Genomic DNA, 15456 nt, shown 5'->3' on the forward strand with positions numbered 1-15456 from the left:
TTCTGTTGTTTCCACAGTTAGAATTAAGAGGCCTTCATAGTCTGAATCAAGAGAAAATGCCACTGAAATTGTCTTTCTCGCTATCTTTCTTCAAATCCGAGTTCCTATGTATCTCTGTGCTTCTCCTTAAGTCACTGAGCTATATTCGACTGCACAACATTCTTCTTTCTATAATCCTTTTGATGAACCATTTTTCCTTGTGTTCTAGTAAAAGTTTCTGCAAGTTATCTCCACTAGCAGATTTTGATATCCTATTTGTGACTGTCTTTTAAATTCTTTCTACTGATTGACAACTGCTCTTGCTTCAAGCTTCATTTCCAAATGTATTTGTTTGTTTGAAGGTTGCCTCTATTTCTGTCCATAATTTACCTGTTATCATATCCTTGAGTCGAGACATTCAACTTCTATAATAATAGCAACATAGTTCTTTGCCCCATTTCTTTAGCATTAGATGGCCTTCTCTGCTGCTCCAATTTCTATTTAGTAATCAAGTAGAAAAAAAACATCATCAACAACAATCCATTGGATAGATAAGAGATCATGTTCTTCAATGGAGTGTTCCTAAGAAATGATCTATCAAAGAATGATTGTTAATATAGCTCATCAAGGATTTCATAAGGACCCTTTCACGGATAGCTTCTACTATAATGATCAAGAATCATAAGCTCCCCCTAACTGTTTGCATGGTCTCTTTTTCGCATATTCCCATCATCAAACACTCGGAATATCAAGGATATCTTCATCAAGTCAACAGCATGTGTTGTTGGCTGGAGAGTTCAGAAGATTTTCGGATTGTATTTGCTTTCTTCTCCATACTTGTGTAACTTTCTTCTCTAGCATGGTTCTAGCTTGTGTAGGAGCGCAAGTCACGTTACAATCACGTGCCATATGACCAATGTTATGACACTTGAAGCATTCTATGTTGTTCATGAATAATAATTCATGATTTCTTTCTGCAAAATTGCTTCTCGGAGATTGTCGGGGACCATAATGTCTATCTTTGTGATATGCCCTACAATCTTTTGCCATGTGTCCAAAGTTTGTACAAGAATAGCAATAACCAAGAAATATACTTTGGTACCTAGGAGAAGAAGGTTTCCTTGATGTACTTCTAAAGTCTTTCTGCCTTGAGATCCTTTGATTATAACCATTGCTTCTTGCATCCTTGACATCATCTACATTTCTTCTTGGAACAGGACTTCCTTCATTGTTGCCTTGACTCTTATCCTTGCCTTTGCTGGAACTGGGAGCATCAATATTTCTTTCTGGCTTCCTCACATCCTTGTTGTTTGAAGCATTATCATTCTTGCTTGAGGATTCTCCTTCATAGCCAAGACCTGATTTATCAAATGGGGATCTTTGATGGTTGAGCATGTCATCCAAGGCTTGGGAGCTCTTCAAAAATTTGTCCATCCCTTCTACCTTTTTCCTGAGGGAGACAATCTCTTCTTCCAATCTTTCGCAATCATTATTCTTCTTAGCAAGTTGTTTCTCCAACTCTTCCTTGATACGTATTGCTTCATTTGCTTCTATTTTAAGGGAGATGATATCTGACTTCATTTTGAAAATTTCTTCATTTTCTTTTGCTAGACTGCTCTCCATTTCTTCCTTGATCTTGGTTGCTTCACACGATTGGGCCTTAAGAGAAGTGATTTCTGATTTTAACTTGGTGATGTCATCATCCTTTTCTTCTAGTTGGCACATCATGGTGTTTCTCTCCTTTTTTGCTTCATCAACTTGTCCTTCTATGAATGTCAAAGCTTCCATCACCTTCTTAGCTCCTTGTGCTTGTTTCCTTGCTTCTTCTAGTTGAGATCTAAGGGAGGAGACCTCTTCCTTGTATTGACCAATCTCTGCGTCAAGTTTGTTCACGTTTTTGTGCCTTTGTTCAAGGTGGCTTGACAAGGTATCTTCCTGTTTCCTTGCTTATCCAATTGATTTGTCATGGATATGACTTCTTCATGATGCGTTCTTTTTCTTTGATGAAATTCCTTCTTAAGCTTGGCAAGCTCTTTATCCCTTTCTTGTACTTGAAGCTTGACAAGGTCAACTACCTTCCTTGTTTGGTCTTGGTCACCAACTAGTGGTTTCTTCTTAAGTTCCTCGTTTTCCTTTTTCAAACTGATAATCTCTTTCAACCACTTCGACCAGTAGAAACCAGTACCAGCAATTCTCCTAGAGGCAAAGTTTCAGAACAGTTAGAATCTCAAGAAGAGGAGGAGATGATAGATGTACCCACTACTAGTGGAAGAACGAGCCAGGAAGAAAAAAGGAGATGATAGATGTACCCACTACCAGTGGAAGAACATGCCAGGAACTCCGACAGATTCTACAGGATGCAGAGGACTTCATTGGTGCACCCAGGAATGATAAAAGGGAGCGAAGACAGCAAGACAGATACCAGGCCTTTGTAGCTCAAGTATGGGTAGATGATATGGTGGAGGAATACAGTTCTATAATGGTCAATAATGTCTAAGAAGTTGTACCTAGGCCTCAGGACAGGTCAACGGTAGGCTCGAGATGGATCTACAAAGTCAAATATGCTACAGACGGCAGCGTGGAGAAATACAAAGCCAGGTTTTATAGACTACGAAGAAACCTTCGCCCCAGTAACCAAGTATACTTCTATCAGAACCGTGATATCCCTTGCAACATAGATGGGGCGGGAGATTCACCAGATGGATGTTAAGACGACGTTCTTGAACGGGATGATAGAAGAAGAAGTGTACATTGAACAACATGAGGGTTTTGAGACACAAGAGAAGGAATCTCATGTATGCAAGTTGAAGAAAGCCTTGTATAGGCTTAAACAGGTACCTAGAGCATGGTACAGTCGAATTGATGGCTACTTGCAGAAGATGGGATTCGTCAAGAATGACGCAGATCCTAATCTCTATTATCTTGTCGCAGAGAATGAGCCTCTTATCCTTGTGTTATATGTGGATGATATTTCCTAACAGGGTCATCCAGGCTCATCAAAGACTGCAAGGAGAACCTAGCCACAGAATTCGACATGAACGATTTGGGACAGATGCATTATTTCCTAGGATTGGAAGTTTGGCAGCAGAAGGGTGACATCTTCTTTGGACAAGGGAGATATGCTACAGAGATTTTGAAAAGATTCAGAATGTGGGATTGTGGACTTATGGCTACTCCAATGATCACCAACTAGAAGAAGATTGATGCATCAGAAGATAAAAACATTGATCCCACCTTGTATAGGCAGCTTATAGGGTCCCTGATGTATCTGGTCAATACCAGGCCAGACATTTGTTATGTTGTCAACACCCTCAGTCAGTTCATGGTGGAACCCAAGAGGGCGCACTAAGCAACAGCCAAACATGTTCTCAGGTATATACAAGGAACAGTCGAGCCTGGACTATTGTACACCCAAGGCAATGACATCAGACTGAGTGGGTTCACTGATGCAGATTGGGCTGGAAATTAGTAGATCCAAAAAGTACCACTGTGTATTGTTTCAACATTGGATCAGGAATGACCTCCAGGTGTAGTAGAAAACAAAAATTCATGGCTCTGAGCTCAGCTGAAGCACAATATATGGTAGCTAACACAGCTTCGTGCGAAGCCATATGGCTTAGGAAATTGCTTGTGAATCTATTTAGGAGAAGGATGGAAGTGACCAGGATTTTGTGTGATAATCAGAGTTGCATCAAGCTCTCTGAGAATCGAATATTTCATGATCGATCGAAACACAATGATATTAGGTGTCACTTTGTTAGAGACTGTGTCCAACGAGGGGCAATACAGTTGAGGTACACTCCAACAGGTGGCTGACATCCTCACCAAGGCTCTAGGAAGAACAAAGTTTCTTTATTTCAGGGAGAAGATGGGGATGGTGAAGAATCCATTTCAGTAGTAGAAACGGATAGTATCGAGAGTTGCAGTGCAGCAGTTAGCAGTGGCAGTGCTATGGGCAGCATGATGTAGCATATTCAGAGGGAGCTGCAGTACAAATGTAGCAGTGACAATTGCAGTGTCATGGGCAACAGTACAGGTTGCAGCAACGCAATAGATGAGGGGCAGAGGACCGATGCCATGGATCAGTGTGGTGCTTCTATTGGCAAGCAATGCTAGAGCACATTCCTCGCTAAGAGGGAGTGTTGATTTTGGGTAGCATCAGATGTGCTCTAGCCTTGAATTTGGTGTAGAGGCTCAGACACATGAGATCTCCAACACCCAGAAATCGTTTGGAGAATTTCCACCCCGATGAAGATTTATTAAAATAATGAATATATTTAATGGGTTCCTAAGTCTAAACTTAGGAAAATAAAAATATTAATGGCCATTAATAAAGATAAGGGTGAGAAGCTTCTAAGAGAAGCGGATCAAGTCTGTTTTAATCTTAGCCGTTGATTAGAGACTTAATCTTGGTTGTTGATTCATCGACAGGAAAAGTTTAAAAGAAGACTTGAGGATCATTTGGAGACACACTAGCAGATACTGAGTATCCCAAGGAAAATCGATTCTTAAAGAGAAGGAGATTGATTTTAGAGGGAGAGTAGCACGATGGAGGAAGAGGAGGGGAGCAGTAGCAGTCAGTGACTGAGGAGGAGGTGACACAAGGTTATCGAGAGACAATGCAAAGGGAAGATGCAATCTAGGAGATGCAGTCCTCACGCAGGCTGACACAGAGGCACACAGAGAGATGCAGAGGAGTGCAAAGTGACGCAGAGGTAGGAGAAGGGTCTCTAGGGTGTCAAAATTTTTCCAGGAGAGAGATGAACTATGCCTCAGGTGTTTTCTCTTGGTAGTATCTCAGTTTCACTATAAAATCATTCCTTGTAAAGCGATTATCGCTGAAGATTAATAAAACCCTCATCTCCTGCACCGGTTTTCCCACATTGGATTTTTCCAGGGACAACTGTCCAAAAACCACTATGTTGATGTCATTGTTCTTGTGTGATCCGGATTTAAACAAGAATGCAACAAATCACAGAGATAACCATAAACAAAGAGATGCAACGGAAATAATACTTCATTTCATTAATGTAAAATACTGAAATATGCTTACAAACAACAATTGAAATAAACCAGCTAGGGCGATGGTAGCTTATCTCTGAGAAGAGATGTGGCGGCTACATACCTCTGAACTACCTTACAATGAGGCTCAAGGGCCTTTTTATTATTCAACAATAAGAGCAAACCCTAAACAACCAAAACCCTAACCCGAGGAAATGTAACACCAAGAGTTTATGGGTCCCCTTGGGGTGAGTTGGACAACCAACTTCCCAGGGTTGTGACTTGGTCATATTATCTCTGTTTAACGCGCATGATAACCCGTTGGAAAGATCTCTCCGAGGACTATGACAGAAAAGACGATTTTAGACCGAAAATTGCTGGCAGTAGATTTCCAAAAAAATGTTGTTTAGGGCCTCAAAACAGCTTTGGAACTTTAGGACCCGAAAAACTACTAAAAATAGTAAACTGCGCTACAATTAAGGAAACTGAAAAACTGAAAGAAGCAATGGTGGGGGTCCAAGTGGAATTGGCGGGTGGCCACCAATATCCAACTAGATCATTCCTCCCCCCTTAAGAAGCAATGGTCCCTATTACGTTGAGTTCCTCCATCTGTTAAACTTGGTCCCTGGTGAGCTGTTCTGCAATCTCTGATGTTCTGCAATCTCTGATGTGTCCAGTAATGGTGGGAAGCATGGTCGAGGGCATTCCATATTGAACACTCGGTGCAAGCGAAGGAATGGAGGAATGTTGTGCTCCAAAGTATTGTTTCCCACAGCCTTGGTAATGGTGTAAGGACCATGTCGGAGTGGTTTGAGCTTCTGATGGGTTCTAGTAAGGTCTTCTTTCTGCTTAGGCGACCAGACTTTGTTGCCCACCTGAAACTTGTGTGGTACCCCTGTGGGTGAGCAAAAGTTGTTCCTGTGTTCTTTCATGACCATATCCCTCTTTTGTTGTTGCTGCGTGGAAGAACCCTTCAAGGGGGTCATGGATGTGGTGACGATCTTCCCCTTACTTTGGGAGTGAACCAGACAGAAAATGAATTTCCTAGTCTGGGAGATGAGCTTGCTGCCTCTATTAGCAGTGATCAAAGAGGTGACGGTAGGTGGGGCTACCTCTGGTATCCTGTATAATGAATTACACAAAGAAATAATGACAACGCGAGGCCTTGACTCATACACAGCATGTCACCTCCACAAGTATGGCTAGCCTAATAATACATCACAAGCATCCGGAGGTGTAACATCACACAATACCTTGTCTGTGAAGGGTTTGATGCTGTAGGGCAGGCGGCACTGCTGGCGAACTCGGAGATCTCGTCCTTGGTGAAGCCACCCGATACTGTACAGCTGCGGGTGTGGTGTAGTCGGTAGGCCCAACCGCTTCACGACCTTTGCTGAAATGAGGTCCTTTTGGCTCCCATTGTCAACAATGAATTGCAGCGGCAAACCCTTCACCCACATTTGTGAGTGGAAAAGTCGCTCCCCCTCCTCTGGATCTTCAGGCTCATTCTTCTGGATCTTGGTGGTGGCAACAGTGACGCTGGGCTCCGCATCAATGATCTGCTTCCCTTTGCCATTCCCCTTGGTTCTGACTTAAGGTCGGAACATGCATCTAATTCTGAAGCCTTCAACTCGGCCACCAGCGACTGCTTGGTCCGACACTCACTTGTGTTGTGAGTGGGGCTCTTATGGAACTCACACCACTTTCTTGTGTCCTCCTTTGACTTCGTGGTGTTGTTCTTTTCTTGTGGCTTCGACGGGTTGTCTTGGGTCACCCCGCCTTGGCTTTGTCCTTTGGTCTTCAGATTCGCAGATCCAAAGTCTCGCTTCTTTTGTTTGAACTTCTGCTCGATTTGACAGCGTATCGGTACGTCGTGCCAAGCGAGGAGATGTTCAAGAACTCCATCTCTTCCTAGATGTATCTGTGTAGGCAGCCGCAGTATTTGAGTACCAGATGCAGCTCAGAATCTTTGATACCCAACTATGTGCGAAGGGTATGAAAAATGTTTGTGAACTCTGGCACATCTTGGTCCCTTCCCTGCCGCAGCGTGGTCCACTTTATGTATTTGTCCTCATAGCTTTTGACAGGGTAGTACTGCTCCTTGATGGCATCTCGGAATGAATTCCAAGTGGGTGCGACTGAAAATAGTGAGCCCGTACTTTCATCCTTCTGTTCGCAATAGGTTTCCCACCAGTCCTTGACGTGGGGGGCTGCTTTGAGAAGAGCGAAAATAATCTTTTCCCGACTGGAAAAATCATGAACAGAAAAATAACCCTCTAGCAGATTTAACCATTTATCTACGGCATCTGCATCTATTTGACCCTCAAATATGGGGATTTCAAAATTAACTTGTACCTTAAACGGTGTGGCATTTCCAGAGTAGCTGTTGGAAGCCGATGCGTCGCCCCTGGGTAGCCGCTGAAGGATCTGGGCAAAGTTGTCCATCATCGCATTCTTTTGTCACTCGAGAGCTTCTTAGAGCAAGATTTGATAGGATCTCCTGCCCCCTCGTCTTTCTTTTCATCCGCCATGGGAGGCTATCAGGATTTGCGAGGCTGGTCTTGCACAGGTTCGACCAGTTCAAGCCCTAACTCCTTATATCCCGACCTCATTGGCAACATGCAAAGAAAAACAAAGAAAAAACAGACCGCTCTGATACCACTAATCCGGATTTAAACAGGAACGCAACAAATCACAGAGATAACCATAAACACAGAAATGCAATGGAAATAATACTTCATTTCATTAATGTAAAATACTGAAATATGCTTACAAACAGAAATGGAAATAAACTAGCTAGGGCGATGGTAGCTTATCTCTGAGAAGAGATGTGGCGGCTACATGCCTCTGAACTGCCTTACAATGAGGCTCAAGGGCCTTTTTATTATTGAACAATAAGAGCAAACCCTAAACAACCAAAACCCTAACCCGAGGAGATGTAACACCAAGAATTTATGGGCCCCGTTGGGGTGAGTTGGAAAACCAACTTCCCGGGGTCGTGACTTGGTCATATTATCTCTGTTTGACGCGCATGATAACCCGTTGGAAAGATCTCTCCGAGGACTACGACGGAAAAACAATTTTAGACAGAAAATCGCTGGCGGTAGATTTCCAAAAAAACGTCGTTTAGGGCCTCAAAACAGCGCCGAAGTTTAGGACCCGAAAAAACTACTAAAAATAGTAAATTGTGCTACAATTAAAGAAACTAAAAAACTGAAAGAAGCAATGGTGGGGGTCCAAGTGGAATTGGCGGGTGGCCACCAATATCCACATGGATCATTGTGCTTGTATCACTGTTATTTTCTCTATGCATTAATGTGATAACTGTAGTGGAATTTATTTTAATGTTTACTGAAGGGATTTCGTAAATAACTTATTGTGAGAAATAAGTAGGTGAAATAAATCAATTGTTGCAATAGAATTTCGTATTTGGAAATTTTCACACTATAATGGAGTACCTCATCCTAAGTGTATAGATGTTAGGAGGGAGAAATCATGGATGCATGAGTTACCAACCTGGCCTCTTTTTTTCCACCCCTTATGTCTTCTACTTTTTCTTGATTTTTCTTTGTATTACTACTCATAGCGCAAAGGGTTAGAGCTTGTTTTGTATGATGTAAAGCATTCATTGCGCCCTTAAGGATGGGGCAGTTCATCGCCCATCAGGGGTTGGGACATGCAAGGGTTCCTTGTCTTTTATGAGATAGGGCAACATTGGCCTAAGAACCAGGTGATGGCCATATGAGTGAGGTAGGGCTTGTTGACCACTGCGTGTCAACGACCCATCGCAGTACACCCCCTTTTTTCGTAAAAGGGATAGTGCATGATCTATGTATTCATGCCGTCCAGCTATCATCATCAACTTGATCATCATCTTATAATGTAAACCTAGTATGCATGTGTATAATGTAAGTAATCTCATCAGATCCATGTCGTGTATCTAATTACCTAAGTAAACCTACTTTTCTAGTGACGATCTACATTCCGGGAGGTTTTTTGTCTCACCGATCCATTCTCGAATGGTCGGCACAGTTTTCCTTCAGCCTTACCCCAAAGCCGAAATGGATTTTGTCACTGGAATTTTAAGGGAGTCCTAGTGCTCTAGATCGAGTCTATGTAAAAGTGATTTGGGAAAAATCCTAACTATTTGGTTAGGTTATTTTATTACAAATTGCTTGATCTGCTAGACTATATTTTGTGTCACAGAACTGGATAGTTTATGGGGTCTTTTGCAAATGGGTCTTCCCTCTTGAGATGTAAAAACGTAAAAATCATGATGTAAAGTGTCTTGAAGGTTAGAAAAATCATTTATCCCCTCATAGGTTAACTAATCAAATTTACTGGCCAAAATTAATTAAAATCCTAAGCCAGAAATTTAATTAATTCTAGGTCCTAGGTAAATTTAAATTCTCCGAAGGCAAAATTCGTTGGTCCTTAAAAATTAAATTTTAAGAGGTCCAGGGACTAAGGTAAATTGATTATTTTGCTAAATTTTAAGCATTTGATCCTTGGGGTTAAGTCAAAGTTAAAATTTTGAAGAAATGAATTCAAAAATTTAATTTTTGAATTAATTAAAATGCATTTAATTGAAAAAATCGCATTTCTTCAATAATTTAAAATTTCGACGGATGAGACTAAAAGAAATTTTCATCCTCATCAACAGTGGAGATTGCTTTGATGAGGATCACTCGAACTAGCCGTTGGAGGATTAATCTTTAAATAGGAAGTCATTTTTCAGTCAAATCATCCGATCTCTGGATCGTGTACTAAGCTCTCAAGCTCTCTTGTGTACTTTTGGAATTAATGCAAAAGTCTTTACGGTTTCAACGTGCTGTAGTGTTCCTCTTCATGAATTTATCGTAACATTGTTTTAATTTCTGCTTAATATTATGTGAAAACTATCAATCAATAGCTCTCTTAGAATAATCTGAATACATGTACCTTATTCAGTTTGTTGGATCTAGGGTAACATTTTTAATTTTGATTGAAGTAGCAGGTATCTCTATTTCTTCAGAATTTTATTATTGTTCTATTTTTCTACTTGATTTGATGGTTGATCTAATGTTTGCAGAAGATCCCTCAGTTTCTCATTGAGCATTTGGGGATAGTTCTCGGTTGAACCAACCAACTCTCAACACATATTTTCTGAAGAGCCTACTTCATATAAGCCTCAGGATTTATTTAACGATAATCTTTTTTCCTGCAGGGTGTTTTTGGGCTAGCAACTCTCTAAAATTTCAAAATCTTTTAAATATTTTGTAGAAATTTTGATAGATCTGGCTATTAAGAGCCTTAGATTATCATATCTGGGAGCGGAGTTGGACTCATACTCCTCAAATCTGATAGATCTGTAAATTATTTGTATAGATCTGTAAATTTACTTGTGTAGATCTGAAATTTTGTAACATAATTTTGAATTTTAACACTTGGATTTTTTGGGATTTTCTCTATTTTTGTACATATTGGGTATTGGGTTTTTCTCTTTTCACTTGTGCAGAAATAGATCTGAGAAATTAGTCAAGAAAATCTTCAAATCTGAGCTAAATCTAGACCCTAGAGGGCAAGATCTGGGCTCAAAGATTGTTTGCAGGAATAGATCTGAGAAATCAACCAAGTAAATCTTCAGATCTGAGCTAGATCTAAACCCTAAATGGCAAGATCTGGGCTCAAAGATTGTTTGCAGAAATAGATCTGAGAAATCAGCCAAGTAAATCTTCATATCTGAAATTTTTCAAGCAGATCTGGGGGTTTTGAGATAGATCTAGGACCTAGAGGGCAATATCTTATCCCAAATCTTTTTACAAGGCCAGGCATTAAAGATTTTGCAATAAATCTGAAGATCTGAAGCAAAATAATTTTTCCAGAACAAGGGTTTCAAGTTTTGGGGCTCCTAAGCCCAGATCTGCTTTCTCCTAGCCCAATGCTAGTTCTATTGGGCCTAGTGCTAGCTCTCATTGGCCTTAGATTCCCATTGCTCCATTTCTGATTTGAATATTTGATTTTATAAAGCTAATCATTGGTGGGTTTTTGCCAAAAATTTGGTAAAAATTTGTGTTTCAGGTATTGAAATTTTTTTGCCAACTTGGGCAAATGATCTTCAAGGCCTAGGGCCTAAGGGTTTGACCTCTAAACCATCGTTTTCCTCATTGTTTGCTACAACAGTCATATACCTTTTTAATAGTGGTGAAAAACACATCTAAGTGGTTTGAAATTAACTAAAAAATTGTTAAATACATTAACAAGTCATTTATGTTTGATGTGTATCAAGAATTTGGCCTAGATCTACATTTTGGGTAACTATTATCTCTGAATAATTCTGTTTCTGAAGTCTGAAATATAACAGTGAAAAAATTTCATGTGGGTTAGCCTAAAATCAGTTCCTATGTGTCTAATACATTAAGGAATTAATTTCTTGAGTTGGGCATTCATCATTAGGCTTATTTCATTTTTTAAATGTTGGCTGTAATAAGTATATCAGATCTGATATAATTTCGGAAATCACATCATTACAGGCTAAAAAAATTTGATAATTCATGTGGGCAAGTTTGGAAATTTTCGGTAAATTTTTGGCATAAAAATATCATTGATAGCTACCTATTTTCATTGTCATATTGCAGTTGTCATAAAGTTTTTCTTACTGCTGTCCTAAAAATTAATTTCTGAAAATTAAGTACTCTGTCATGGAATTGTGATAAAATGCATATCCTTTGTTTCATAAACTGAGTATTGTTTGAGCATCTGTTGATATTAATTGCAAAGAAATATTTGTTCTCTTTGAGCTATAACTGTATCAGAAAGATTTGAAATAAGCTTGTGTTCTAATTGTAACATCTTCAAGGATTTAATTTTGAGTCTTCATTTAATAAAGCGAACATTTCATTTGGGTATTGGAAGTTTCTGCGACATAAGCATCTTTTCATCCTTGAATCTAACTTCATCTCATCTTCTCATCATCTAGTGCATTTGCATATAAGTTAGTTTTGCATAAATAAAATTTACTTCCAAGCATAAGCTTGGTTGATAGAGAGATAGGTATCCATCCATCTTTACTTGAGTAGCCTGCTTTTAATAATACTTAAAATGGTGACCTTACAGTCGTCAGAGCCACGGCTCTCTACAGCGCCGAAGGCACTGAGTATGTTAGATTTTCAGGAGAGGTATCGTTAATCACACCTTAGTGTGCTTCACCTTATCTTCTTTCTGCCAATTACTACGAAATCAGGCTCAATATAAAAAGGATCGAAGGGTTAAAACTTAAATAGGCATTTAACTAAAATTAACCAAGATTCTTGCATCTCACATTAGTTTTAGGGTCTGCATTTCATATAAGATAGTCATTCATCTAAGCAACAGTTGTTAATCGATTACTTGGTCTTCATTTCCCTAGCAAGATCGTTGACTCCATAAGGCACTGGTATTAATCGTTTAAAATCTAATCAAATCCTAAGTCTTGCTAAATCTTAATCAAGTACTTGATCACCTCACTGTGTCTCCCGAACTGGTTGGTTCCCAACTAGTTCTTCTTCATTCCATTTTTCCATAGGGTCTACCCCCCTTAGCCTACTGTAGGGAGACAACTTAAACGGAGAGATTGGGGATCAGGGTGACAGCCCCCGATCTGAGCCGTTGTTGCAGTGCCTATACATTCTGTGCGACAATAGGGCTCATGCTTGGCTTTTGTGCCCAAGTGTAAATTTTTATGTCCCGACCATCTTTTGCATTTTGATTTTCTTTTTGTTTTGCTTGTGGCTATCATATGCTCTTTCTGTTTCTTTTACCTGCATCAACCTCCCAAGGAAAATTTTCGAGCCCCACATAGGCATGAGGATGTGTGGGTGCCAAATCCCAATGAACCAGTGGTCAGTTGAACCCGGATAATGGAGATGGAAAAGGGGCTTGTAATGTAAAATGGAAAGTGGCAAGTATGGAATAGGGAGAGATGAGGCTATGCTATATTAATCATAGCTTCCCAAGTAGTGCCCCTCCTATACCTGTTGGGCCATTAAGGGAGGTCCCCCTAGACAAGGGTTGAAAATTAACCCCCCATTTAAGGTGAGAGAACAAGATCACGGCCATGACCATTCTTTCCTCCAAGTTACCCCATAATCCATGTCAAATGCCCAAACACAAACAAGTATAAGCACTCGATTGCAAAATGAATAAAGTACCTTTTGATTAGAAGCCCACCTTCCAACATGTGCTTTTGCCAAATGTGCAAGGAAACATATCACTGATGCAGGTGACAGAGATAAGAACGACACATCATCATTGGCTACTAGCGGCTGTCAGGGGTTTTTGGCTGTCAGCTAGAAGAGATGATGGAAGAAAAAATTCTTCCATGGAGTCACCCACTTTGGGTGGGTAACATGTCCTAATAGATCCATCTCCATGATGCCCGAATATCAACCCAAGACATCAGAATGTCCATGAAGGCATGGAGTTACCACCCACTAGGAGGCAATTAGGAAAGTTATAAAACCAAGCACCATGAAGATAAAACTAAGAAGATTGATCATGATTTTCTCACCAGGGGAAGCTAGGATACACTATTACACTTCATCCCACATGGCCTACAGGGTCAAAAGATTGCAAACATTTAGGCTTACAAATGGCGTGGTCCTTTGTCAAAAAATTTGGGGTACACCCATGTTCCATCAACCTCTAAATTATGTATTATAATTTATAATCCATGACCCTCATACAAGTTGGAATCTTAGCACCTTAATGATATGATCTACATTTACTATAATCTCTAATTCCAAGTGAGGCAACTTTAGAAATCACTTAGCATGGGGGTCATTTCATTGCATGGAATTGACACCACTATTGCATGCAAGGTGGACATCAAAAGCCCTGTCATGAACTCAAACCTTGATTGGTTATAGGAAGAGGCATAGGAGGAGGTGATGTTGAGAGTGTGATAAAAGAGGGGGGTGCTCCAGGGAAAATTCTTTTATAGGAGGTGGCTATTGACACCAAGAGTTCACTACCACCCTCATAAATACAAACCCAATCATAGACACCACAAATTGGACATAGCAATACCACTAGCAATGGAGGTGAGACTCTAGATTCTTCTCCTTCGAGAGGATGCTAAACTCTAGCTTCTCATCCTTCTTTTAGAACACATCAGAGTCCAACAACAACTCTAGGGGCTTCTTCATCTAGAGGAAAAGCCATTATCATAGCCCATAAAAGGGGTAAAGGGAATCTTTCGTTTACTTATCTGATTTCATTATAGATGACTCCTAGTAATGATATACATTTATAATATTTTTCAATGATTTCTGAGGCTTAAGAGTTGAGTCTCAAGATACAATTTGATATTGATGTGTTATGTATTGCTAGACATGTTATACATCTTATATATCGATTTTCTTTGCATATGTAAGTGGTAATGTGTCTATTGATGTTATTGTTGCTATAGATATTTTAAAATTTGAAAAAAAAAGGAATATTTTGGTTATTTTTTAGGTTTTCTGAGATTTTCCCTAATGTTTTTGATAAGTTGTTTTCAAGGCCCTTGGTGATATATCTGCCAACAGAAAGTTTGCAACATTGTTTATTAGTTACTTCAGTACACTCTTTCAGAGATATAACCCAGTTACACAAATTGTTGTGCATACTTGTACTTAGTGTGAGAATCAATCTAGTAAAAATCTTTCTTGACAAAGATGCAGATGTTTCTAATCATTCTTTTGAATATTATTAATTAGCATTTCCTTCTGGCAGTTAAAGTATGAGAATCAAGTTTAATATAAAGCCTCTGTTAATGAGGGTATATAAGTTTCAAGTCATTCTTTGGGCAAAATTATAAAGTAGTCATTTGCCTATGAAAATGATTGGCCAATAAATGATGCTAACATACTTTCCCAAAACTTTACTGATTTTATTTTATTACCATTCTACCATCAACTCTTGAAAGGCATCCTTTCAACAAACATACAATGCTTACTTGTAAGAGCAGACAATCCACCGTCTGTAACTTGTCGTGTATCCAGATTCAGAGATTTAAGCGCTGTCAATCCAGATAGCTTTCGCAAGCCAATATCAGTTACTTGGGTGAATGAAAGGTTCAAACTTTCCAAATTCCGTAACCCTGCACAGCCATAAATATTGCATCAAAATTCCACTTCTACTTTTCCATGTGATATTTTTGGGAGAATATCGCTGCAAGGAAAACAGATTTATAAAATACAAACTATTTCAGTGTATCTAGAATATTCCATTGACTATTTCATTAAAAATAAAAAAGCTTTATCTTGACACTGTATAATGGCAAGTAAGAACACACTACATTCAAATCTTGACTATAATGCATCATATTTTAAGGACCAAGGATGAAATCTCCTTCTATTAATCCAAATTGGAGCAGAGGATGAAAAAGGTCCAGTTTGGTCACAAAGATGGAATCCTAGAATGGCACACACAGCACCATCAAAATAGTCCATGAATGGATAAAGGATAAGCTAAGGT

The 15456-nt window shown here is 39.5% G+C and overlaps 1 protein-coding gene across 2 annotated transcripts in view; it reads right to left on the reverse strand.

Moving 5' to 3' along the window:
- Nucleotides 1–15456, reverse strand: part of LOC149196814 (uncharacterized) — a 211818-nt gene that overhangs the window by 48962 nt on the left and 147400 nt on the right. For both annotated transcript variants that reach the window (XM_089405656.1, XM_089405657.1), the window contains one exon: nt 14936–15079. In XM_089405656.1, the coding sequence (XP_089261782.1) occupies nt 14936–15079 (144 nt within the window). The remainder of the gene's footprint in view (nt 1–14935; nt 15080–15456) is intronic.

The sequence above is a fragment of the Pinus tabuliformis genome, chromosome 2_2 (genome assembly GCF_031772625.1).
Source record: "Pinus tabuliformis cultivar Carrire ecotype Pingquan chromosome 2_2, CPIR1, whole genome shotgun sequence".
In the NCBI taxonomy this organism is placed as follows: Eukaryota; Viridiplantae; Streptophyta; class Pinopsida; order Pinales; family Pinaceae; genus Pinus; species Pinus tabuliformis.